This window comes from Stenella coeruleoalba (assembly GCF_951394435.1).
Source record: "Stenella coeruleoalba genome assembly, chromosome: 9".
Classification (NCBI taxonomy): domain Eukaryota; kingdom Metazoa; phylum Chordata; class Mammalia; order Artiodactyla; family Delphinidae; genus Stenella; species Stenella coeruleoalba.
The window spans coordinates 101,623,461-101,651,448 of NC_137155.1; the positions used below are offsets into that span (position 1 = coordinate 101,623,461).

The window sequence follows — 27,988 nt, forward strand, 5'->3', positions numbered from 1 at the left end:
GCATTACATCCATATTCACTTTAGATGTAAAATAACTTTTAAGGTCGTTATTGAGAAATAAAATAGAAGTGCCCGAAGGGTTTCATGTCAGTCCCCACCAGACACAGCTGAGCACCCTGGGGTACCACCGAGTGGGTTAGACCCAGGGCTCTGGAAACCGTGAAGAGGAGGCAGGTCCTGGCTCCTTTTGCTCCTCTCTGCCCCCCGTTGGTGTCCCTGTCCTTGGATATCGGTCCCGGGTGGCGTTCATGGCCCCCACAAGTTAGCGGTGGATGCTTTTGGAGATGTTAACAGGTGGTGGTTTAAGATTTGACCCACCCCAGGGGTTTTGATTTAAGAGGCAACTCTGGAGGACAGACCAGTTCTGAGATGCTCAGCGATGAACCATTTTGCCACAAGGGCTGCTGGTCTCACCCGTCACCGAGGTCCACCCCCGGGGCTGCTGTGGTCCAGGTGTGCGAGGGGAGGGTAGCTGCTCACCTCACTGTCCAGGTCCCCTTTCTGAGTCTTTGCTGCTGGGGCCTCGATGTCAGGTTCGCTTGGGGACCTCACACCGCAGTGACCCCAGCTTTCCCTCCTTAGAAACCCGTAACTGGGCAACGACTCCCCTGAGGGCTTGTGTGGCCTGGCACACTCCCTCCAGCCCACACTGGTGATAACCTATGTTCCAGACACCCTGGGATCAAGCCACAAACACAGGGATCCACGCCACTGCTGTTCCCATCCCGGAAACTCCCCGTCCCACAGGGACGTCTAAGTCAAAGGCAAACACAACAAAAGCGAAGCCTGACTGTGGGACAAGGCTCTTACACGGGGTTTTCCTCTTCGTGCGCTCAGCCAAACCAGGCGAGCTCCAGCTGCCCATCCTGACCTTCCGGTATCTGTGCCCAGGCGTCGTGGAAGGGGCAGGCAACTCTGCGCTATCTGGACTCAGCTGTCAACTCGAGGGAAGGACACAGTGCCATGGATCTTGCCGGCGTGTGTCTGTTCTTGTCCAACGACTGGGGCCAGGGGGCCAGGGAAGGGGCAGGACAAAGGGAAGTCTTCTATGAAACACCTTTCAACTGGATACAGACCTACCTCGCCTTCTCTCTACAGGGAACTGCACTGGCTTCGCAGGGGCGAAGGCAAGACAGACCAGCGGCTCGGGCAGGACTTCCTTGCTGAGAGCGCTTGTCAGGGCTGGGTGGGGTGAGGGCTACGCTCCCCCGGGCCTCCCAGAGGCCCTTTGGTGGAGGCAGAGGCTTAAGGCAGGGAGGGGAGAGACAAGTACTAACAGAGGCCACGTCACACACAGGGCCAGCAGAAGACCCCCGGGCACGAGCTGGCTGCAGTTTCTGGAAGGCCCAGGTATCCCCACCTGCAAGCTATTAGCTCATCAAGCCCAGAGTCCCCCAGCGCGTTTGTCCTCCACCAGCGGCTCGGGCCGCCCAGGGTCAGCGCCAAGCTCAAGGACATCAGGCCGGGAGAGCAGGATGGCCGCCTCTGCCCCGGCTTTCTCCTTGAGCTCAGGACTCGGCGGGGAGCCCTTGCGTTCCTGTAAGGTCACCCCATGGGCTTCTTTCTTTCTTTGCTTCTTTTAAGCAACAGACACCCTTGAGGTCCTGGTTGATTTTCACAGAGAAACAGAGGATTCTTTGAGTTAAAAGATGGAACATAATAAGTTTTCTGAATTTTAAGGAAAATAAAGGCCAAGATTTCCATAGCTAGCGATCCAGGAGAAAAAAAAAACACACACACACACCGGGCAAACAGAAACGAAGCCATTCTCTGGTGCCCACAGGCCACCTTCCTCCCCCAAGGCCCTGCGCTTGGCAGAGGGAAAAACAAGGCACCTCGCGTGTGGCCCCTTCGTGGCCCCGCCCCGGTGGGACCTGCCGGCAGCGCTGGCAGCTCCGGCCACCTGGGCAGGTTGGCGACAAGCTCCCGGACCTGTGGCCGCGCCGCGCCGGGGTCCCCTCCCCCCGCCGGCACCCCCTTCCCGCCGGGGCCCCCTGCCCAGCCCCCTCCCCTCCCCGCGGCCACGGCCCGAGCATGCGCCGTGCGCCACGGGAGGCGGGTGGGAGCGGCGCGCATCACTTGGGTCCCCTTCCTGCACCGCGCCGCCACTTGCCGGTTGCTAAGCAGTTGTCGTTGTTTCTGTGGCGATTGCAGAGGCTGTTGCTAACAGGAGAAGCCCCGCTAAGCCGCAGCATCTCCCCTTTCGGAGCCGCTCTCCGCTCTTTGCATTTAAAAAGAAAACTAGGCTGCTCAGCTCACTGGTCCTCCCCCACCCTGCCCCAGTAGCCGTGTGATTGGGGAAGCATGGACTAAATCCCGGTCCTCCCGCCCAGTGGACTCCGGTGGCCCCAAACTCCCGGGCAGATCGCATCTGCCCCTGTGCCTGTGTGCACCCTGAACAGGAAATCATGACTACAGCCAAGGAGCCAAATGCTTCGGGGAAATCCATGCAACAGCAGGAGCAGGTAATGCTGCCTTCCGGAGTGTGGCCGCGTCTCGGTGTGCGTGTGCGTGTGAGGGAGTCGGGGGGGATTGTGCCTCTTGAATGATTTTGTATTTGCACCACTGTAGCCCCCTGAGCCACGGAGCTGGCCCCTGAGATAAAGTGCCGAGCGTGTGCGCTGGGGGCTGCCTCTCTCCTCTCCCCCGCTTCTGTTTTTGAGCGATCCCTGGTCCATCAATAATGCATGCGCCCAGGGGACATCTGGAGAGGTAAACTTGATGTGTAGGGACCTGAGGACAAAGGCCACTCTCAGAGTTGCCAAATTTAGCATGTCAGTCGTGAAGGTTGCCCACTATAATCCTTTGTAATCTGGGGGGGGGGGGGGTGATGGAGGAAGTGGCTAGTGCCAACCCCCCTCCCCCCAGATAATTCAGCTTATTCTGACTCTCCAGCAGGACTTTGCTTTGGTTCTAACACAAGTCAAAAGAAGACATATGAGCTCTGTTTAAAGGACTCTTTCTGGATACCTGTGTCTCTTTTTCCTGCTTTTTCCCCAGTATCTCTGAAGGTACTAACAAATCTCTGCTGTTCATCCTGGCATTTAGAGAATTCAGACTCTCCCAGCCAGAAAAACCAGCGGAGGCACAGTTAGGATCAAGAGGGGCCCCAGCTGAGAAGTAGCGGGTCTTAAAGGGCTGACACAGGTGTTCAGGACTGCATTGGTGTCCCCATCTAGCAGCGGACCACCACGGCTCACCCTGCCCTGAAGAGGCCCAGCATCTGCAGAGGCTCAGGAAGTAAAGGGGAACCAGCAATCTGTTATATTGTAATTCCCTTCTCAAAAGATCTTGAAGGTTCTTATCTTTTAATCACTGCTTAGTTCTCCTCTGGCAGATCGTTAAAACAGATCCTGGGAGACACCAGTAGATTATCAAAGCAGCTCACTCAGGCTTGGTAAACCAACAGCGGAGCTGATTTTCCCTGTTTATTTTAGGGGTGTTAGCTTTCACTTGCTAGGATTGGGGCGAAGAAAGGGGATCCGTCTAAAGTTCAGCAAGGCAAAGAGCCTTTGGGGACACTGCGACCAGCCCGTCATCAACTCTTCAGAGACCTTGTGAAGACAACTTCGGATCTGTATTTACTGCAAGCTGCATACTTGTGGTCATTTCCTCAAACCCCATTTTTCCATTAAAAATGAGACCATCTTATTAGTTGCATCATCATCCTCATCATCTAAAGAACTTAAGTACAGTTTGATTTCTTCCGGGAAGGAGATTTTGTAAATATGGAAATCTAGGAATCCTTGTATGCAGTGGGCGAGCTTGTATGAGGGTTAATGCTCGGTGTAGCATGAACGCAGAGGTTCGCAAGAGGCAAGCCAGGCCCTTCTCTTCCAGGATATTTGTTCAATAAAGAAATAGGTCCACCCTGAATTAACATCCTGTGACTGACTGGGCTTCCTTTTATTACAGATCTCCTCCTCACTAGCTATAAAATAAACATGCCCTGGGCTTACAGGCTCCAGCAAGGGCTTAGGTAGCATCTCGGACCATGGGACAATAATTATGGAGAGACGACTTTGCTGTTCATAGGTCTAAACCCAAGTGCGGGCACTCAGAAGCCCAGGCTATGTTATGTAGAAGAAGGTCCATGGCTTCTGTTCAGTTTTGCTCTCATCTTGCCTGATACCCTCACATGCCAGCATACGGGAAATAGCTAACTAGGGTGTGGGTTTTGGAGGAGGTGTAAGCTCTTGTTTGATTTTATACTTTTTGATCATGGTTAATCCCTTATACTTGAACGTGCTGGAATCATGGAAGACTTCAGCTGGCATAACCTGAGAACCAGAGGTGGCTGTGGATTCGGGTAGCAGGTAGGGCGTCCAGAAGAAGCAGTCCCCTCCCAGGCACTTGGGAGGGCCCTCTCCTCTCTTCTCAGAGTGACATCATCTTGACCCTGAGGAATGCACAGAGCAGCCCACAGTCCAATAAAGAGAAGGTCGACAGCAGGGCTAGAGGAAGAGAAGCAAACTGGGCTGGAGGGCAGAGGTCTCACATCGAACATAAATATACCTTTAGGGGACATTGGCTAAAATTGTAACTGCTCTGAACACAAAGAGGGAAATGGAATATTTAGTTCATGAAGACTATCTTCTTCCATTGTCAGTTTTCAAAAGATATTTAAACTATTTATGTGCTCAGGCTACAAAGCTCTTAATGAATCTTTTAATTCTTCGTATCAGTTTTTTCCTTGTTATTAATGCAGGGGATGGCCCCTTACCCAGGCTGGGAGGAATCTGCTCCCAGTTTTTGTAGGAGAAAGAGATAGATGCTGGTTTGTGGTTTGATTTGGTTGTTAGGTTGGGGATCATTTGCTTGTACTAACCAGCTTCGTGGCTGCCTTCAAATCACCAAGCCTCATGTCTTGGTTGAAACCCTTAGCATTACCGAGGACTTGGATTTACTGTAGCATGATACGTATTTCCAACTGTCAAAAATTTTGGTGGTGTTGCAGTAGACGACCACTTAGTTCTTAGCAGGCTAACACAGGCACGGTGCAGTTTCTTATCTGCCTTGGTAGTTGGGAACCAAGGCACGTGGGTGGCAGCTGGAAATAACTTTTGTATGCCGAGGATTACTGCAGATTAATGAAAAAAGTCTAGGAAATGACATAAAACCAATTGACTTTACCTATTAATTAGAGATTGCCAAGTTTTTCCAACTTGTTTTCTAAAAATGTACTGAGAATAGATGAATATGTGGAAAGAGTTGTTTTTCTTAAGGGTACTGTATGAACATGTTGGAATAAAGTGGAGAATAGACTTCTAGAAGACTGTTTCTCCTTCTCTTTGGAGATGCTAAAAATTATTTCTAAATGAAGTATGAAAGCCCAGAGAGGTTTGGAAACAATATATTTTTTAAGCTGAAGGAATTAAATCCGTCCTTTGGCTCTGAAGCCAATCAGATGTTACAGAGGCTTGTCGGTGAGAACAGAATCCGCCCTGGCCTGCACCCCGCTGCACCATGTGCCCAGAGGTCAGCCTCGGAGGTGAAGTAGAAAAAGCTGAGGCCAATTCGGTTTAAATTTAGTGTGTTCTTGCAAACAAACTAGATCCTTCCTTAGAGAACCAAATTGAGGGATTTTTTCCCCTTAAAAATAAGTAAAAGCACATGTATTTTAAACTATACTGTACTCATTTCAAATGACTTAAAATTGAAAAGTGGTCGTCAGCGATGCTGTTAAGAGGCAGAGGAGAAAGAAGGCTTCATTCTCCATGTTTCCAGTCAGCCATGGCACATTGTTTCTCAAATATTGAGCAGGGATGAGTGGCAGATTCTGTATCTGTGTGTATGTGGATATGTACACACACACACACACACACACACACACACACACACACAGAGGCAGGCCTCATGCATCACAGAGTTGGAAAAGTGCATCACGTGATCTGTTCTGCCCTCTTTCGCTCAGGAGTCTCACAAAGAAATGAGAATATGCCTCTTCTTTAAAGGTCTTCAAGAAAGTCTCTTTTCATATAGAAATATTCTGTGTCCTGTGGGCTAACTTGTATCTTTTGCTGTATGTCAAGTTCAGTCACCTCTGTAACTTCCCTCAATCTGAAAACCAGTGGGTCTGATAGTCCTATTAGATGTAACGATTATTTTTTGTTGCTTGTCAGTTTTCTCTGATCTGCACAAGTCCTAATATATAGCCCCAATGTGTCTCTTCTCCTATTAAATGATGGGCCTCAGGACCTAGTGTTGACTGATATGTTAAATTATTTATCTGATAGTTATTAGTCTGATAATTAACTTCATAATGATAATGCCATTACAGAAGAGTTTTCTGACGTGAAGAGAATTTTACAAACAGCTCTAAAGTGAACATGAAAATGCATGGAGCTGAGGCTTCTGAAAGAGGGTAGGCCTTCCCAAGGGTACACAGGTGATGACTTCTGACATTCCTTGTCCAGTACTCTTTGCACGAGATCCTGTTGCTTCTTTCAGTAGTAAAATTAGATATGGAAACAGAGGATCTGGCTTTGACAGTCATGAGAGTTAAATTTTTTATGTAACTATGGTAAGGGAATCTTACCAAAAGAAGGAAAAGGGGAAGAGGGGAAGAGGAGGAGGAAAGGGGGAAGGGGAGGGTGAGGAAGAGGAAGAAGAAGAAGAACCAGAGAAACAAGATTCAGTATGAGGAAGTGCAAACATGACGTATAGAGAGGTGGTCCTTTTATGACTAAAAAAGTGGCAGTGGCTGCAGTCATTGTACTAGTGTAAATCAAATTCTGTTCTGCCCATGAACTGACTTATCTAAGACTCTCTGGATGAAAAGGGAACTTGAAGGAACTGGACAAAGAATAGGGATGCCAGGTTCTTAAGATTGTCTCAAAATACCTCTAGGACTTGTGAACTTCCAGAGCAGGGAGAAAGAGAGAAGCACTTTGGCTGCAAAATGGGTTGATGTGTGAAGGATTTGGGGGGAGAACTCAGAAGCCCTGGGTATCCTAGCAAGAGCAGGTTCAGAACGAAAGCTTAGTGCCTGGGTTTGCCAGGGTGGCTCCTGGAGCTGAGGGACCAGGGCAAAAGCAGTGTGACATCTCTGAGGAGAGGAAAGGCGGGCTGGTGTGGTGCTTTTCTCAGAGGAGGGATGTTTAGTCTCATCACCAGAGAGAAGAATATAGCAATGAGGCAGACACTAGCCTGAAGCCATAATCTGTGTGCTCTGGTGTCTACAGGTAGTTCCCAGTATTCTAGGATGCAAGTTACATGCTATATTAAAAGAAGCTCAAAAAGATATTGCTGCAGTTTATGTCAAAGAGTGTTCTTGCCTATGTTTCTCTCTGAGCTTTATAATATCTGGTCTTACATTTAGGTCTTTAATCCACTTTGAGTTTATTTTTGTAAATAGTGTTAGAGAATGTTCTAATTTCATTCTTTTACATGTAGCTGTCCAGTTTTTCCAGCACCACTTATTGAAGAGACTGTCTTTTCTCCAGTGTATAATCTGGCCTCCTTTGTGGTAGATTAATCGACCACAGGTGCATAGGTTAATTTCTGGGCTTTCTATCGTGTTCCATTGATCTATATTTCTGTTTTCGTGCCAGTACCATACTGTTTGGATTACTGTAGGTTTGTAGTGTAGTCTTGAAGTCAGGGAGCCTGATTCCACCAGCTCCATTTTTCTTTCTCAAGATTGCTTTGGCTATTCGGGGTCTTTTGTGTTTGCATACAAATATAAGTTTTTTTTGTTCTAGTTCTGTGAAAAATGCCATTGGTAACTTGATAGGGATTGCACTGAATCTGTAGATTGCCATGGGTTGTATAGTTATCTTAACAATATTGATTCTTCCAATCCGAGAACGTGATACATCTCTCCATCTGTTTGTGTCATCTTCGATTTCTTTCATCAGCGTCTTATAGTTTTTGGGGTACAGGTCTTTTGCCTCCTTAGGTAGGTTTATTCCTAAGGTATTTTATTCTCTTTGATGCGATGGTAAATGGGAGCGTTCCCTTAATTTCTTTTTCTGATCTTTCATTGTCAGCGTACAGAAATGCAACAGATCTCTGTGCGTTAATTTTGTAGCCTGCAACCTTACCAGATTCATGGATGAGCTCTAGGAGTGTTCTGGTCACTTAAGGGACTAAACGAAAGCCCCAGCAACCCCAGACCGGCTGTATCCACAGCTCAGATTCAAAACAAATGGAAAGCAGCTGACTTTTCTTTCTGAAAAAATGCTTCCTCTCTGCATGGAGCACATTTCATTGTGTTGTACTGACATTCCACTGAACTTGGTCCTGCCCTTCATCTTCCGTCCTGGAGTTGCCACGGAAAGCTTCGGCAGGACCTTACAGTGCTCCACAGAGAAAACCTGGGGGACTTAGAGGGTTGGAGAATGCTTTCCATTGACCTTCAGCAAAACAGCTTCAGCTCTGGCAGGCCTGTGAAAAATGCCAAGACGCTAACCTCTTGCAGGAAAGAACAGTCACCACGTTTCCGGCTCGTTGGGAATCGTGGCTTCATTATCTCTTAGGCAAATGAGCCGTGCCTGTGTTCGGCATTAACTGATTCGCTTTTGGTTTTGCAGTAGACATCTTTCACCCTCTCTCACTGAGGAAGAGAAGACAGAATGAGTCTGATGATCGAGTCCTGAAAATTGAGGACAAGAATATAATTGGGGGAAGAAGCAAATCTCTAGACGCTTTTAAAGATCAAGGGTGGTTTGAAAATATCAGACAGGGCTTCCCTGGTGGCGCAGGGGTTGAGAGTCCGCCTGCCGATGCGGAGGCCGCGGGATCGTGCCCCGGTCCAGGAAGATCCCACATGCCGCGGAGCGGCTGGGCCCGTGAGGCATGGCCGCTGAGCCTGCGCGTCCGGAGCCTGTGCTCCGCAACGGGAGAGGCCACAACAGTGAGAGGCCCGTGTACCGCAAAAAATAATAATAATAATAAAATTAAAATATCAGACAAGTGGAAGGTGTATATTCTTGTTTCAGGCATCGTTTGGAAACCCGGAATGTACTAAAATGTTTTTATTTCGAATTTGGGTTTGGAAACCTTGTGGCCTTAAAAGCATGGGAGGAGATAACCGTGGGACTGGGTGGAATTTCGGCCTAACTCCCGTTTATTGTAATTCTTCATGAGACTGACATTCCCAGGTCCTTCCTGACCTGGTACCCTGTGTTTCTCAAAGTGGGGAAATAAATGAAAGAGAGGAGGGGGTGAGGGGGTGGAAAAGATTTTTAAAAATAGCCCAGGGAAAGTGATTAAGTCCACGAAGTTTCTTCTCTGTCCTCCTCCCCCATCTGCCATTTACTTTTCAGACCTCTTTACTGTCGTGCCCCCGATAGGCTCTTTAATCGCCTCTGGTACCTATAGAGTACCAATATAGTCGACTCTTTTTATCAAACCTGCACATGTGCTGTATTCCACCTGGCCTCGCTAAATGCCTGAGACAAATGCAATCACCGAAAAACGTATAAAGTTGGTAATTTTAACAATAGCAGTGTGGATATTTAAAATAGATAACCAACAGAGACCTACTGTATAGCACAGGCAACTCTGCTCTTTATTCTGTAATAACCTAAATGGGAAAAGCATTTGAAAAAGAATAGATACATGTATATGTATAACGGAATCACTTTGCTGTACACCCGAAACGAACACAACATTGTGAATCGACTACACTCCAAATAAAATAAGAATTAAAAAAATTTAATAATAGCTGTTGGTGGTGAAATTGAATTGAATTATTAATGGTTGAAATTTCTGGCACAAAGTTATGGCAGAGTTGATGCAAGAAAAAATATGGTGTTTAGTCACAACCATTCATGGAAAATTAAGGACAGGTCATGGTGAGGACCGTCTTGGCACCCCTTAGACCACTGTCGGGTTGTGTGCATCTTATCAGTGCTGTGAATTCTGCATTTATATTGGAGTAGGTCCTGCATCATCAGACAAGGACCAGATAGCAGATACTGCTGCTGTGTTCAGCTTCCAATTCCAGGAGGATTTTATGGTAATAGAATTGAAATTTGCAGCAATCGCTTCTTGGGGAGAATGGCCGTAAGCACAGACATTGAGTCAGTGCCATTGGCCCGCATCCATAGTGGTGCCTGTCTGTTTTTACCGGCGGTGGCTGGAATCTGGAATGCAGCCCTCCACCAGCAACTTTACAAACACATCAGTGATAGAATAAAGTCTTGATAATAGAATTTTCTATGACAGTGTATATATTATTCCCTTACTAGTATCTGATCAATTTTTAGAGAGATTTATCTTCTCCTGCTAGATCTCAGGAAAAACTGTTTTCCCCCTCGGAAACTGCACGAGACACTGAGCGTCTTCTCAAGCTGTTAAGTCGTTAGTTTGGAACACATGCTTTTCAAAAATGTGTGTGTGCGCCCATGTGGAGGTGGAGATGAGGGACCCAAAGGCACCAGCGTGGTCTGGGGCGGGAGAGCTCTTTCAAAACACTTTCAGAGGTCAAAATCTGTCTGCTGACACGCTCACGTGATTCCTCTTGAAGATAATGGGCATCCGTGTCCTTGGAAGGATAGAGTCCACCCTTTAGTTTACCCAGTGCAAGATGGTCATCAACCCAAAGAATCTGAAGTGTATCCCCATTTTTTTTCTCTTAGAAATATACAACAGAGATGTCCTTGAATGGTGGTGATGTGTGTGTTAAAATTAATGAAAGAATTTTACTTCTCTATTTTAAAGAGGAGATTTGTATTTTTCTTGTTAGAGTATTTGAGGTTGTGACAGTGTTCATGCAGGGAATTCTAAAATTATGACACTGACTATGTCTCTTAAATTGGATCCCTGGATGGGAGAGGCAAGTAAACACCTTTTTAAATTTTAACAGCTGCCTAATACCCCATCCACTTATTAGACAGCTGTTGGATCAGAGGAAGATTTGTATTTTTTTATTTTCTTAAATTGAAGTGTAGTTGATTTACAATGTTGTGTTAATTTCTGCTGTACGGCAAAGTGGTTCAGTTATACATATGTATACATTCTTTTTTAATATTCTTTTCCATTGTGGTTTATCATAGGATACTGAATATAGTTCCCTGTGCTCTACAGTAGGACCTTGTTGTTTATCCGTTCTGTATATAGTAGCTTATATCTGATAACCCCAATCTCCCACTCGGTCCCTCTCCCACCCCCCTCCCTCTTGGCAGCCACAAGTCTGTTCTCTATTAGGTCTGTGAGCCTGCTTCTTAGGTAAGTTCATTTGCATCGTATTTGAGATTCCACATATAAGTGATATCCTAGGGTATTTGTCTTTCTCTGCCTGACTTCACTTAGTATGATAGCCTCTGCAGTCGGAGCACAGGCAGAGGAGGAGGAAAGGGCACCTGGATGCAGCAGCTGGAGGTCAGGAGAGCAGAGGGATTCTTGGCTGTACCATCAGAGCCTGAGGGTCGGCTGAGCAGTCCGCCTGGGGAGGTGGAATGTTCTGTGGGGCATGGAGGTGGTTTGGGGAGACAGGACACGCTTACGTGAGGTGGTTTTAAAGCCACAGTGGTCTGGAAAGGACGGGAAGCAGTGAAGGGTTAGTCAGGTTCTGGAACGAAGGGAAGAAACCTGAACTTAACACGACAGAACCCTGCTTAAAAAACCGGATTTGGGGGGAATATATGAAACTGAAAGGGTGACTTGGACATAAAATTATACTTGGTTGGTGAGGGGGGGTCATGTCATCTAGGCGTGTCTTGATAGACTGGAAAGGGCACTGCAAGATTCTGGTTTTCAGAGAGCTAAAGGGGTGTGTGATGTCCCAATAAAATTCAAGTTCACTTAGAAGCAACAAGGTGTTTTAAGGCCTTATGGTACACACACACACACACGTGTGTGTGTGTATAGATGGAGAGATAGGTAGATGTCATATTCCTTAAAGTAGACTGAGACATTTTTAGGACTCAGGACAATTAGAATTTCTCGCTCTGATTTTGAAAAGCAAAATAAACCCTCCATTCCTCCAGTACCAAGTCATGTGGTGCCCAGTCAGAGAAGGAGATTAACCAGTGAGAGAACTTCAGCAGGTAAAAACTATTGTGCCTTCAAAACTCACAAAGCCTTAATGCCTCAAAGCTCCCTTAATGCATTTCGTGAATGTTATCTGCTCGTTACAAGGACGGGATGGGGGGATGGGGGGTGGCCCCTTCACCGTGACCTTGCCGATAGCCCTGTTTGCCAGGAGCTGGGAGAACATGTGTGCCTTGGCCTGGAAATCGCTGACTTCTGATCGCAGCTCTTCCCCCTCCTAGCTGAGGGACCTTGGGCAAATCTGGTCTGATTCCTCATCTGGAGATAATGCCCATCACACCCTTGCTGTGAGGAAAGCATTTGTTAAGCACAGAATACTGTTCTTAAAACTGAGATTTCAACGTGCTGTTGAATGAGTACTTACTTTCTTGGCGTAACAATGATATTTGAATGGATCTTCTGATTTTCAGCATTTTTTTTTTTTTTTTTTTTTTTTTTGCGGTACGTGGGCCTCTCACCGCTGTGGCCTCTCCCCTTGCGGAGCACAGGCTCCGGACGCGCAGGCTCAGCGGCCATGGCTCACGGGCCCAGCCGCTCCGCAGCACGTGGGATCTTCCCGGACCGGGACACGAACCCGTGTCCCCTGCAGCGGCAGGCGTACTCTCAACCACTGCGCCACCAGGGAAGCCCTGATTTTCAGCATTTGGTGAGGGCTTGTGTGTCTATTCCAAGAGGGATTGTTCTGTGAAATCATAGAATTTTGACTTTTAAGGCATTTTATAGACCATCTTGCCCAGTGATTTTTGGACTTTTGTTTTAGTAACAGAAACCTATTCCCCAAAGAAAATAAGCCAAATCCAACATGTAGAAGAGGCGAAAGCACTGCCCTAGTGACCCTGGGACATGTCATCAGAGCTCCGGAGCAACCTGGAGTACAGCTTACAAACCAGATGCCTAATTCAGCAGTAGGATTTTACACAGGGGGAAATAAGGCTCAGAGAGGTTAAGTAAATTACCGAAATCACACAGCCAACAAGTTGCAGATTCAGAACACAAATCCTTATTTTTTGCTCCAAATCAAGCAATTCCGGGTGAGACGTGGTAAAAAATATATATATAATAAAAATTAACACAAAAACTGATATTGGCTGGAAACTGCAAAGGAAATAAAAGAATTTAGTATTGTAGATGCATTAAAAGATCCTTGTCTGCAGATCAGTTGAGAAAAGGTATGTACTTAGGGCAGCAGGGGGTTTACTGCCATTCTTTGTCTTCATGTCCTGTGAGAGACAGAGTTGTTTCTTCTTTTTATTGTACCGTCCCTGGAGGCATTAGGTGTTTCATGGCAACTTTTCATTTTTAATTAGTTATTTAATGAGTTGCTTTTGAAACTAGGGAAAAAGTGAGGATATAACAAATGTTTTCCTCCCCAACTTTTAAAAGTAAGCAACAATTAATAAATTCTGCTTGCTTTGAAAGTAGGCAGTAGGTAATTTTCAATCTCACCTTACACTTGAATAGCTTTGAAGGTAGTAGTTATACAACAGGTGTGGGGAGACGAAAGTCAAAGAAAGAGAATTCCCAGCAAAGCACCTGGCCACACCAGGTACTCGGCACAGCAGGAGTTCTGATGTTGAAACATCTGGAAATTTTATCAGTTCACAAGCTTGAACTGAACCAACAGTGCGTTGATCACGACCCTTGGATTACAGATCCCCTTTGAGGGTCTGATGAAAGCCATAGATCTGCTCACCAGAAAAAGTACTATAATCTCTTGATTACCTGAGGCTTGCAGAAGCCCTCATGTCTGTCTGTAGACTCCAAGTTGAGTATCTCTGTTCCCTTAATGTGGTTTGTGTCCTGAATTTGTCAGCTGTGTGATTTTGGTGATTTACGTAACCTCTCTGAGCTGTATTTCCTCCTAGCATCTTCTTAAGATATATGGATAGAAATGTGCTCACTGCCCAAACCTTGTGCAGATATTGACTAGGTGGCTGTCACATCTGGGTGCAGTGCTGGGCACAGTGGAGACCCTCACTGCACATAGGAGGGAGTGGGGCTAGGCCGAGGAGTCAGGAAGAAGTGGCTATGACACCCTGAAAGGGGTCGATGAAGGACCTGTGAGCCATGTGGGTGAAGAAAGTTTAAAGAAAGGCAATTGTACAGCTGGAGACCTAAAGTATGTCTTTAATTCATATTTGAGGAACTGTTAAATGGAAGAACTGTTAGAAGAAGGGATATGATTTGATCTTTTTATTTTCTGGGTTACTCTAAAAGGCAAAACTGTGGGATCTATGGATCCCTGGACGGCAGCTTTAGCTGAGGGTCAGCCCGTGCCTGCAGGTCACGGGTGACTTGCTGGCCGTCTTCTCATCACCAGGACAAACACGATGCCCGTCGGCCTCCAATAGGGGCAAGTTTGATGAAGGGCCCTTCTGCTTGAAGGTCTCAAGACTCTAATGTGAAACCTATTATACCTTCCCTGACACACAGCTGTGAGCCTCTGGCAGACACAAAACATGCCCTGTTCCTTACGTATCTCCAACACCACGCACCATGCCCATCCTATGAACGTGTGTGCAAAAGAAATCAGTGAAGGAGTGAAGGGTATCGCCCTCTCTAAAGCCCCTGCACTGAATGGCTCAGAGTTCAGAGGTCTGTGGTTTTGATTCATTCAACAGATAGATTAAAATTTTGGAGCCCTAGGGCAAAATAAAATCCAGCCCCCTGAACGACCAGCTCACCTTGCTGTTCCTGGTGTTTGAAGTGTCACTGCCACGTTTCCTTTTCCCAAATCCCACCTCCACCAGACCTGCCTGAAGCCGTTTCTCCACCACAGAAGCATCCACTCTTTGCCACAGTTACAGACCAGGCATGGACATTCAGCCTTGCGTGACTCATATCTGTAACGTAAGTAAATGTCCTCTCATTTACCAACTGGGTAGATAACCAAGAAAACCAACTGGTGAGAAAAGGCGACTGGTGGAAAAATGGACAGTGTGCATCCCCAAAGCCCTTTTAAATGTTCTCTCATTTACCAACTGGGTAGATAAATAAGAAAACCAACTGGTGAGAAAAGGCGACTGGTGGAAAAATGGACAGTGCGCATCCCCAAAGCCCTTTGCTGTTGTTGAAGCACCGAGTCTTTCTCCTCCATGGAAGCGATTTGCTGAAATGAAAGGATGAAAAGATCCAAACTGAACCATCTTCCCCCAGATGCAGAGAGAGTTGACTTGGACATTTGAGCTGGTCCTCTGAAACCAGCTGGGAAAAGTGCTTTCAGGGAAAAGGAAAGAAAGGAAGTGGATCGAGATGAACAAGAAGAGAAGGTCTGGAACGTTCGCCCTATTTGCCCTCTGCAAGGTGTGATTGCCAACTTTGTTTAACTTTTTCATGAGGCAGGAGAGGTGCAAGAGTGATTTCCGGCATGAGTAACAGGACGCGATGCTTTCTTAAGAAGAAAGAAATGAAACAGTGAGGCTGTGGTTTATAGAGCCAGGGTGGCGAGGCAGGGATGGTTTAGGAGAAGGGGTACCAGCTTTGGGTTTGAGTTTAAATTCAGTTCTGTCACCAGCTCGGTGGCATTGGACTCTTTGGGTGACCTCAGTTTCTGTGCTGAGCAAATGCTAGACAGATAGTAGCTGCAAATACTGTCAGTGTGGTGGTTACGTTATCACACCGTGTAAAGGAGTAGAAACATGATGGCGTGATGTGATCTGGGTCCAGGTTTTTACTGTCTGCACGGCCCAAACAGTCTGGCTGTAGGAAGAAGTAACCAAACGGACGCAAAGGTTTACTTCACATAAATGTGTTTGCTGCGTTGAATGAAGTAGTCTACGTTTCCTTAACGGCTCTCCTGCTTGGAGTTGCATAGATAGTAAGTTGCCCTTGAAGCAGTTAACCTGCAGTCTTTGGCTCTATTAAATTCACTTAGGTGTGTGGGTGTGGCTTGAATAGTTATGTTAGGGTACTTGAAACTTAGTTGTGGTTTTTTCGTTGTCAGAAATGTATTTGCAACTTAGTTGTTTATCCAATTTGGTTCCGTAGTGATGCTGCTATGAACATGGAGATGTTAGCGGCTAATGTACGCAACTTTGCCTGCAAAATCGACTCTGTATTTTAAAGTTATTAACATCTTACGGTGTAGCCAGGTTTTTAAGAGTACTGGACTTGGTTTCTGAAGAATTATGGGTCCTTGTAATGAATGGGTATAAGATTAGAATTTTTTATTAGTTTACTTCTATGCTGTAACATCCCTGTTGAAAATTTTAGATTTATGTAATTGTGTTGTCATTGCGTGAATGAGGAAATCATACTTAAAGTAACAGACGGTAATTGAATTCAAGAAAAATACTAAAGGAAATAAAGATCGCTGTGCACCAAAAGGCTGGCTTGTGCCGTTTGTGAAGCTTGAAGAAAATGTTCTCATCAAATGAATACCAAGGAAAGGAAATACTAAATTTATGTGCATTTTTCACTCATCTTAACTATGTGAAAAAAAACTTATAATACCTTTTAATTCTGTAGAAGCTTCTGAGCTGATTCAATGGCTTGAATTTTAGGAGTACACAGAGAAAAATTCTATGAATGTGCCTTGTTGGAGAATCCTCAGTTCTAGCCTCAAATCACATGTTTGTTTGATTTGAAAATATTCACAGAGACTGTGTATTACATAGTTTTATTTAGAAAAGTGTGAGAGATTTTAAATGATGTAGGACTCAATATTCATCCTCCCTTTCCATGTTTGGGAATGTCAGTTATTTTCTAATATTATCCCGTAAACAGGTGTAATGAATTTAAAGATAATGAGAGAGATTTGGGGGGATTCTTAAGCCCCAAACCAATTACATGCGTATCAGCCACACTCTGTCCTGTACTCCTTACATCTCTGCCAGCACCCCCACCCACCCCGATCTCCTGACCACTGGACCAGAAAGCGAGGGATTGCCTCCCCTGAGGCCCTTGAACATGATTTGTACACTGATAAAACTTATTGGAGAGATAAATCCCTTGACTGATTTTTGTTGAGCAGGTTGAAGTGGCCCCAGTTGAGGCCCATTGCAGTGAAACTAGAACTCACTGGCAGGTAAGTTATACCTGCAAGGTGAGGATGGAGAGATGTGTTTCTGTCCCTTTGTTCACGGGAGGTATTATTTTATTTCTTCTCGGGCTGATTAAGTAACAATCCAGTACCACTTGTTCCCAGCCATATGCAGGGGCATATATGTTAGAGAAAAAAGAAATGGCTTGAGTGCAGTTGATCATTCCAGAGATATGTTCTTTCTTACCTCTCTGTTGGCAGTTACAGCCACTGATGTGGGAGATGGGAGCATATGCATGCACGTCTGTCCTGCCGTCCATCTGTCCTCCACTGCCCCTCTGGCTTGGATGGACATCATTTTGATGTCGTCAGCTGATGTTTACTTGGTTCCCAAGTCTTGTAGCTATAGGGAAGGAGGCTGTCACGTCCGAGGAAATAATATAGTAGAAACTCCCAAGGATCGTCCAAATGCAGTCTCTCTAGAGCACTTGTCATCGTGAATTTCCTCAACAGTCCCACTGATTTTTTGAAACAGAAATTGTACCTGATGATTTTCTATTTCATGTAAAATTCCAAAGACTGTTTTGATGTAAGGATTAAAATAAAGCGATCACCCTTTTGCCCTCAAATTGTTTTTGCTCTAGATCAGGTGAAATTTTTATTTCCAAAGACAAAGATAAAACTCTTGATTTCTCTCTGTATAATTTTAATATCTAGAATAGAGTCATAATGCTGTTGTATATTTGTATAACATTTGAACACCAGTGCTGATAAAAATGTAGCACGAGCCACAGATACAATTTAAAACTTTTTGGTAGTCACATTAAAAACTTAAAAAGGAATAGATGGAATTAACTTTATAATGTTTTATTTAATCCCAAGTTTTATTATTCCAGCATGAAACCAATATAAAATAATATTAGCAAAATCTTTTCATTCTTTTATGTCCACATACTAAGTCTTTGAAGTTGGGTGTGTAGTTTACGCCCACAGCACATCTCAAGTCAGACTAGCCACCTTTAAGTGCCAAATTTCCTTGTGTGTCTAGTGTTTAGCTTTTGGATAACAGCTCTATACTGTATTTGGTTTCATAGAAATTATCCCATATCCTCTAATATCTTCAATTCTACAGTAAAATGAAGGATTCATCCCCAGGTAATAGAAACTGTATCTAAGGTCTCTTATCATGAAGAGGAAAATCAGACTGTTGTGTTTCTGTTTGAACTTACATTGGCAAATGTAGTAATTTTCTAAAGTTTCAGAAAAGGTAGTCTTCTTCCTATATAAATATTTACTGAGAACTAACTGAGAAAAAGATAGGATTCATTCAACAGGTATATTTACTGGGCATCTACTAGGTGTCAAGCACACTGCTGGACACAACGGATCCAGAGGAAATACAAGCATATTAAATATAGCAAGTTTTGATTATGTGCTAGACATTGTTCTCTGTATTGATAGAATGTACACTTGTAGCCTGGATTAGTTTTCACCGAAGAAAATGTGTTACAATTTTACAAAACTTGCTTTCCTTATGTCCCTTTCCACCCTCCTTAAGATGAATCCTGGCTCTAGGATAAGGCAACAGCCTCAGCTACCTGAGAAGGGGGTTGGGAGAGGGCTTTGAAGCAGTAAAGGGTTTTATTTTTTTTTCCCCAGTTACTTCATTATCACTGCTCACTGGGGATTGTGGAAGATTATAAGTGGGAGATGGCCATGTACAGGAGTTTCAATCATTGTTCTTCCCTCCCCTGCAGATAGTGGCTTTTGGACTTTTGTTTGTTTTAAGCAAAAGGGGTATTAATTGTAAAGACACCAGGATTGAAGATACGGAATTGCAGAGGACTGAGAAATCAAGCCTCTTCTCCCTCGTACAGAGAGGCTGGCTGCCGGCAGTTCCCACCAGCACACCTCCTAGCTCCGTCCCTAAGAGAGCACTCCCATCCCCTCCATCCCCAGCCTGGAAAAGTTCATGGTAGGTCTCTGCCTGGTCTGGCCAAAGTCACCTGTCCATCTACTGATCTGTCACCTTGTCTTGGGACAGAGGTACTAGGATTCCACATACTGAATCGGGTTACATAACTGTTAGGGAGTAGACTTCAAATGCTCCTGTATATTATGACACCGTGCGTTGCGTGTGTTTATGGAGGGAGAAGCATTGGAGTTGTGGAGAGCACAGCAGCTGGTTTTCCCCACAGCTCTTCTTCTTCAGGCAGAAGCCACACGGTCTAACCAAATCTGCATTCCTTACACACACCCGCATCGTGCTCTGACACTTTAACAATAAACTGTCACGGCAAAAAGGTCAACAACAGAAGGAAGACAGTTTTCATTTGTTCTAAAAGGTTGTACCTGCGATATTCTGTGTCATGAAGAGCATCGTGCTTAGTAATTCATTTTTCAGCTGCGTTAGGCTGCGTGGAAGGTTGCAAACACCGGGAACCCTAACCTCCACCTTCAGGTTTCTGTGGCAGGGGAATTAGGGTAGATTCAGGAAACCATAGCAGTATAGGATAGAACAGATACTAGACTCTAACGAACTTCCTAATTCCACGTGTACTCAGGAAGATAGCAGCATTTATTGGATGTCTACTATGAAGAAAAAATGATCAAATGCTGAGAGGGGTTTTCATAGGCAGGAAACATTACAGCCTTTTTCCTCAAGACGTTTGAAACATAAAACACGCTCACATTAGCTAAATAAGCTTACTTCAAATGCCTGTACTGTGTCACATAACTGTGAAGTTGTCAACCTTGTTTCAGTAGCCATGCAAAACTAAAATCAGGTGATGTGTATAAAAGTTCATACCATATAAACCGAGATGGTATTACTGTGATCATACCTTGTGGTTTATAGTTCATTGTGGAAGCCAGCCTGCTTGCAGAGAAGAATGGGCCTGTTGGCCCTGTTCCAGGAAAAATAAATGGAATAATGAAGAAAATTCAAAGCCAAATAAAATGCCATTCCATACACATCTTGAAAAAGTTGATAAAGTAGTTTATCCGTGGAGGGTTATTGTAAGCACGGCAATAAACTGGAAGGATATTGCTTCCTTTCCGAGACCCACTTTTCCAAGATGGTTCTAATGTTAAAGACTCTCTTGGAATTTATGTAGAGTTCTTTAAATCGGCACAGTTAGCCTGAAGCAAAAACTCTATAGTTTGTTTTAAAAGGAAAGAAAGGAAGGAAGCTCTTCTGCCCAAACTGCTCTAGGAAGTGAGGGCTCCATGGAAAGAGCGTTTGTTGGATGGTTCCACGTGTATGGGTTCCAGCTGCCATTTGCCATTTGGCCCACGTTTGGGGCAAGCTCTGATCTTGGTGACGGAGGGTTTTGTCAAGCTCTACTCAAAAGGTCCACGTCCATTTTTATCATCAACTAACTTCTCTGTGGCACGTGCTGCTTTTGGTCCCCCAACCGTGAAGTTTTATTGACCCATTTGCCATCTCTCATATAAGTGGATGGAATCATCTTTCTTGATGGGAAAACTCCAAGAATAGTAGTACACTTGTCTCCGAGCATTTGAGCCTCTGCTGTTTTTACAGATTTCAGTGTTAGCTCCTTTCTTCTTTTTCTGTGAACCGTAGGCCATTGGGAGGAGGGCATGAGGCATGCTGTCTTTAGTTTGGGTAGAATTTCCATAACAGTTCTAAAGTTTCCTTTTTAGCTGATAACTGAGTGAGTAATATTTGGATCTGAGCTAGTTAAGGTTTGGAACCGATAAAACCAACTTGAGATCATTAGATCAAAAGTTTGATGGGTTTGCTATCGGTGAAGGCTGCTGAGAGGTACGAGTGAGATAATTACAGGTGAAAAGTTTACAGAAACTCTAGTAAAACAAGCGCACATCATTTATATATGCGTCCTCATATATTCCTTTTATAGTAAAGAGGAGAGTGAAGACAGGAGAAAAAACTAAGTACAGTGTGTGATTTCTTCAATCAGGACAGGGTCTTGAACGGAGGGTTAAGTGGGTGGGGTTCCCTGAAAGAACTGGGACATATTCTTTCTTATTTGTAGATATCCTAGGGATTAAGTTAGGCTTCCTGTAACAACTCCTGCTAATTTCCCAGCCACAATTACCTTCCACTTGTGCAGACAGTTGTTTGGGAAGCTATCTAGTCCTATCCTAAACGTCCCAGTCCCTCTTTACTTGGTTTAACTATGTTTCAAATACTTTATAAAAACGTGTTTGCTATTGTGTGTGTGTGTGTGTATATATATATAATATACATATACTACCTCTTTTTTATCCATTCATCTGTTGACAGGCACTTAGGTTGCTTCCGTATCTTCACAACTGTAAATAGCGCTGCTATGAACGTTGTGGTGCACGTGTCTTTTCAAATTAGTGTTTTCGTTTTCTTCAGATATATACCTAAGAGTGGAATTGCTGGATCACACAGTGGTTCTATTTTTAGTTTTTTGAGGAACCTCCATACAGTCTTCCCAAGTGGCTGCATCCATTTACATTCCCATCAACAGTGCACAAGGACGCCCTTTTCTCCACAGCCTCACCAGCATTTGTTGTTTGTCGTCTTTTTGATGATAGTGACAGGTGTGAGGTTGTGTCTCATTGTGGCTTTGATGTGCATTTCTCTGGTGATTACCAACGTTGAGCATCTTTTCATGTGCCTGTTGACCACCTGTATGTCTCCTTTGGAACAACGTCTATTTAGGTTTTCTGTCCATTTTTTAATAGGGTCGTTTGTTTTTTGACTTTGACTTGTATGAGCTGTTTATATATTTTGAATATTAACCCCTATATCAGTCATATCGTTCGCAAACATTTTCTCCCATTCAGTAGGTTGTCTTTCCATTTTGTTTACGGTTTACTTTGCTGTGCAAAAGCTTTTAAGTTTAATTAGGTTCCATTTGTTTATTTTTGCTTTTGTTTCCTTTGCCTTAGGAGACAGATCCAAAAAATATTGCTACGATTTACATCAAAGACTGTTCTGCCTATGTTTTTTTCCAGGACTTTTATGGTTTCTGGTCTTACATTTAGGTCTTTAATCCATTTTGAGTTAATGTTTGTATATGGTGTGATAAAATACTCTATTTTCATGGAATACTACTCAGCCATAAAAAAAGAATGAAATTTAGCCATTTACAAGAATGTGTATAGACCTGGAGGGTATTATGCTTAGTGAAATAAATCAGACAGACAAAGACAAATACCATATGTTATCACTTATATGTAGAATCTAAAAGAATAAAACAATGGAACGAATATAACACAACAGAAACAGACTCACAGAAATAGAGAATAAACTAGTAGTTATCAGTGAGGCGAGACGGATGGGGGGAGGGGCAAGATAAGGGAAGGGGATGAAGAGGTACAAACTACTACATATAAAATAAATAAGCTATGAAGATATATTGACCAGAAGAGGGAATATAGTCAATATTTTATAATAACTTTAAATGGAGTGTAATCTAAAAATTTTGAATGACTGTTGTACACTTCAAACTAATATAATATTGTAAATCGACTATACTTCAATTTTTAAAAATTCTCTTTGCTTATGAATTGTTCTCTCTTTTTCGCCCATTCAGTGCAGGCACAGCTGAGTACCGGCTGTATTTCCGTTTGCCTTTTTCCTTTACTTTTCATTGGTCCCTATCAGAACTAAGCTTCGACTTTGTCTTTTCCTCTGACCACAGATATCCCAGTGTGTGACCTTCCCTTCCAGCTTCTACCGAGTAGAACCCATTTGTCTCCCTTCTCCCCACCTGAGTCATCCCAGCATCGCGGTCATTGCCCCAGGCCCCCATCCTCCACATCAGCTTTGTGAGTATGTTCTGGTCCAGCGGGCACCTTGTTCACCCAGGCGTTTTATGCGTTGTGCGTTTCATGAACGTTCTGAGTTGTAACAGATCTAGAAACCAAACCGTGCCACTAAGTGACATTGCAGGGAACCTGGCGGGCTGCTGAGCCTCTCACAGGCAGCTGTTTGGTTGGTCCTCCCAAGCTCTTGGGATGGGCTCTACCGTCTCCATTTGCCACACAAGGAAACAGAAGCTCAGTGAGAACGTGCCCAAGACCACGTGGCTGGTGTGTGTGCAGGCAGCGCTCAGACTGGGTTCCTCATCCCACGTCCCGTCACTTAGGAGGGATTCAGGGCCTATCTAGCAAATAGCACTTTCCAGAGAACCTCTTTCCAACAACGAGAAAAAATATCCATGCCTGGCCTGCGTAATCTTGAGCTCCCATGGCCCATCCTTGCTTCTAGGACTGACTTTTCAGTTTTATTTCAGATGCACACTGGATCCTCATTATTCTCCGTTACATTTGATCTCTGCACATTGCCCTAAGAATCACTTTTAAAATTGATATGACTATAGCTGGAGTCTCTCTTCCATGATGGGAATTCCATTCCCAAAGAAATAGAGCAATATTTCTTAATTAGGTATTTATTCTAATGATTCAGAAAGAGAGTCATTTGGTCCCTTTGCTTTATTTTCATTATAAACTAAAGATCTGGATACTGCTTTCATGACTTATTCAGAACTGCAGCGAGACTGTCGGAATTCAGTACATTTTATTAATAATCAGAGGAAAGACACTTATATTTTCTGCCATACACACATCTCTAAACGTTTAGGCCAGAGGCACATTTTTAATGGATTCAAATAACAAATATAAATTGTGCCTCTCTGTTACCTGAATATCTTACCTGTTTGGAGGTTTTATTGTCAGGACCTGCCAGATTACTTGCATGCATCAGTTTAGTTGAACCTTAAGCCTGACACTTTTATTGAAAAAAATGGATTTCAAGTTGTTTTTCATACATAAAGGCTGCTAAATCTATGCTTCATTGGTGAAGTCTCTCTCAGACGTGGATGACCTTATCTCCATGTTTCAAGGGAAAAATAAAACCTTGTATCTCATATCCTTGAGATTTGGCAAAAAATGATCAATTAACTCTCCAAAGATCTATCATGAAACGGCTGTAGGGAAGGAAAGAAACTGAATTGCGTCCAGTTCAGCTCATCAAACTATCATCTCTGGATCAGCCACGTTCTGTGGCATTCGAGCTGTGGGGTTCTATTCATGGTGATGTAACCCTTGTGTGGCTCTGGTCCCTATTCGGAAACATGGTGTGGTCATATCTTTTGGTGGGTCCTAATTCATGGGAGACTACTCTTTCATAGTCCTAAGTCATCCCTGGAGGATAAAAGTCAGCGCTCAAAACGTACATTTTGATGAAACAAGGATGCAGATATAATTATGATTAAATTTGAACCTATGACCCTAGAAACATAATTTCAAAGGTCTGAAAACTCTATCTGATACTGGTGGATACCAGTGACATCTCTTGCTGTCCTAGTGGAATTTGTCCAGATCTAGACAGTCTCATATGCTTGCTCAGTGTTACATGTTTATCAAGAATGCATAATTCTGGCATTATATTCTATTCTGTTGCGGGATGCTATAATCATCATCGTATAATTTGTGTAGTTGCTGCATAGAAAGAATACCACTTTGTTTTCCCGTCATGATTTTCTCTAGAGAGCTATCTGTTCAGCACTGATTCATATCTTTTCCTGAGGTAGATGACAAATAAAATAATCTGATTTCCCATGAGGAAGGAATGAAGAAAGGGAGGTGATTGGACTCCTTGGTCTGCAAACAGTATCCAGTGAGTCCCCGGAGGGTTCGTATAGCTAAGGATACAGGAAAGCACGTGTGCCAGAGTTCCTGTTCTCAGGAAGCCCACTCCTGGGCACATACCCAGAGAAAACCACAGTTCAAAAAGACACACGCACCCCAATGTTCACTGCAACACTACTTACAATGGCCAGGTCACGGAAGCAACCTAAATGCCCATCGACAGACGAGTGGATAAAGAAGATGTGGTACAAATATACAATGGAATATTACTCAGCCATAAAAAGGAACGAAATTGGGTCATTTGTAGAGACGTGGATGGATCTAGAGACTGTTATATAGAGTGAAGTAAGTCAGAAAGAGAAAAACAGATATCATATGTTAACGCAAATATGTGGAATCTAGAAAAATGGTACAGATGAACCGGTTTGCAGGGCAGAAATAGAGACACAGATGTAGAGAACAGACGTATGGACACCAAGGGGGGAAAGCGGTGGAGGAGGTGTGTGTGTGATGAATTGGGGGATTGGGATTGACATGTATACACTGATATGTTTAAAATAGATTAATAAAAACCCGCTGTATAAAAAATAAATTAATTAAATTAAAAAAAGAAGTTCACGTATTTTTTAGAGAGATAAGAAATGCACGGATCTGGGTCTTTGGTTCAGTCTTAATATTTTGCTTGAGGCTTGGTTACTGCGTATCATTGTTGGAGTCTGTGAAGATGAATGCTTCTGGAAAAAAAAATTAAGCTTCTAGGCAACGTGGGGAATTAAAAGCAGAAACATGGGATGTTGAGTATCAGGAGAAAATAGAAGAATCAGTAGTTATTAGCATTATGAGAATAAAAAGCAGTTTATGGGTTTTAAAAAAGTGCTTTATAGGTAGGGTGACCATATATTTCAATTTGCTTAGGACAGTGCTGGTTTATGCCAATGTCCTGGCTTGAGTTTTAATATCATTCCCTTTTATTCTCAGTGGTGTCCTTGTTTGGGCAGTAAATTACATGGTCAACATATGTACTGATGTATGTATTTATTGATGAGGAATTAGTATTTGAAAATAGCAACAGATTGGAGATGAAGATTTTGGTGAAGTTGATTTTGATGTCCCCCTTTACACCACAATCTGATATTTATGTCAATTTCTACTTTTATTTGAGGAGTAGTATTGACCATGTTTCTTAGAGGAGAAGTGAAGGTTTAAAAAAAAAAAAAAAAAACTTTGCTCAGGGTGTTGTGAAATTTTCTTTCTAAGTTGGGACTGGAATTCAGAACTCAAGCACTTCATTGCCTGTACGAATTTCCACCCCAATATCGTGGGGGAAATGGAAAAAGGTAAAGAAATAATAGGATATGAAATGTATGCATTTCTTTCCTCTGTTACGAGTGTGTCCCTTCACTGTCACCATTTACACTGGTTGTGTGATTTGGTTTTCCAGGACGGCAAAGAAGAAACACAGATATTATAAGCCTTGTGATCATTTGCCCAGGCTACGACATTTCTTTTCTGCCTTCACTGGGAATGTGTATTTCTTTTTTTTTCTTCTTTTTTTTTTTTTTTTTGCGGTACACGGGCCTCTCACCGTCGTGGCCTCTCCCGTTGCGGAGCACAGGCTCCGGACGCGCAGGCTCAGCAGCCATGGCTCACGGGCCCAGCCGCTCCGCGGCATGTGGGATCTTCCCGGACTGGGGCACGAACCCGTGTCCCCTGCATCAGCAGGCGGACTCTCAACCACTGCGCCACCAGGGAAGCCCGGGAATGTGTATTTCTATGAGTAATGCCCACCACTAATGCTTTTGAAGCAGGAGTGCTGTTTGAGTTTGTTTCCTGGGACCCCTGTGAAGGAGGTGGTTATTATTCATATTTGCTGGAACAATCTTCATGAGGTCCACGAGCTCAGGGAGGTGGCAGTGTCAGAACGATAGAGTGCCAATCATCAGAGACTGAAAGAAAAGGAAAAGATCATTTCCTCCAATCTCCGTGTCCCTTTGCCTCACTCAGAGTATTATATATGCTCAAGGTCAGAAAGAGGTGTGCGGATCAGGTGTTGCTTTGGATGGATGTGAGCTCTTGGAGAAGGAGTCCACGAGAGCTGATGAGGCCAGATGAGGGGACAAGAGGCAGGAACCAAAGAGTAAAAGGCACGTGGTGCGCTGGGACCTGGAACCATCATGATGTTACATCCCAAAGCGGAAGTAAACTCGCCTGGCAGTGCAGGGCATGGCAGAGATTCTTAATTAGCGGACATTCACTGAAGCGCTTTTCTGAAGATGGATTTAATTGGTGATGTAGAATGAAGGGAGAGCAGGGACAGGAAACCATCAATTTGATATGGATGTGGCCCTGCAGCTTCTCTGCTGATCCGCCCGTGGAGTCTAAAATAGCCATGCAAACCTTGGGAGTCCTATTGATTTCTGTTTAGTATCAAGAAATCATAAAGTATTAAAGTAGAAAGGAGCCTCGGTGATCATTACGTTCATTGTGAAATGAGAAACAGTCAAGCCCATAGAAGGAAAGGGTTTACCTAACTCCTGAGTGTACATGCTGATTAGTGACAGGAACCACGTTTACGATGCACCCTCCCCCTCCCTGCCATCAGCCCTGTTTTTCTAGAGAGCAGAAGGGGGCCCCGCGGTCACCCTGTGACAGAGACGCAGTATCTGCAAGGCCAGACCCAAAACCTTGGGAAGGAGTTTCACAGACATTAATAAAGATTATTGATCATTAGGTTATTTTTCCTAATTCTCATCAAGAAGTTTTTCTAACTTCCTGTTGTTTAGAAACCCTGAAAATAAATATTTCCAAATGTGGAAAGCCCTGTGAGTATGAACTTGCATCTTCCTAAGACTTACTACAATTTTTTTTTCTTGTAACAATTCTGAGTGAGAAGTTGAAACCACCGGTTTTGAACTTGGATATGTCGTAGGCAAGTATAGATAGGAGGACGCTGATGGTTTGTTTCTGGATTTACTTAGATGGTCCCCATTAAAGCTTTGCTGTACACTTTTGTTTTCTTCCTGATTCCAACTCATCTTTCCTGTGCACCAGACAGTATTTTCTAGAACAGCATGGTTCATTGGAACTGAGATAGAACTGTTCTGTAGCTGCCTTGTCCCGCATGGTAGCCACTGGTGTGTGTTACTTCTGAGTTCTTAAAATGTGGTTAGTGTGACTGAGAAATGGAAGTTTTAATTTTAGTTAGTTCTAATTATATAAAATTGAAATAGCCACATGTGGCTAGTGGCTATCATATTGTACAGCACAGTTCTAGGTGCCGGTATGGGGCGGGGGTGGGGGGGAAGATGTATCGCCACCCTGACTACAAGGCACTTGCAGCCTCTAGGGGTGGGGGAGGGGAGAGGTGGGCGAACAGTCATCACCAGAGAGGGG

At 44.0% G+C, this 27,988-nt stretch overlaps 1 protein-coding gene across 3 annotated transcripts in view; it reads left to right on the plus strand.

Annotated features, from left to right (window-relative positions):
- Positions 1–27,988, plus strand: part of DPP6 (dipeptidyl peptidase like 6) — a 767,208-nt gene that overhangs the window by 221,684 nt on the left and 517,536 nt on the right. The window contains exon 1 of one of the 3 annotated variants that reach the window (XM_079932485.1): positions 1,417–2,465. The exons of the other annotated variants lie outside the window; for them this stretch is intronic. Coding sequence (XP_079788611.1) covers positions 2,409–2,465 — 57 coding nt within the window. The 5' untranslated portion in view covers positions 1,417–2,408. Of the gene's footprint in view, positions 1–1,416; positions 2,466–27,988 lie in introns of those variants that run through there. 3 annotated transcript variants of the gene reach the window in all.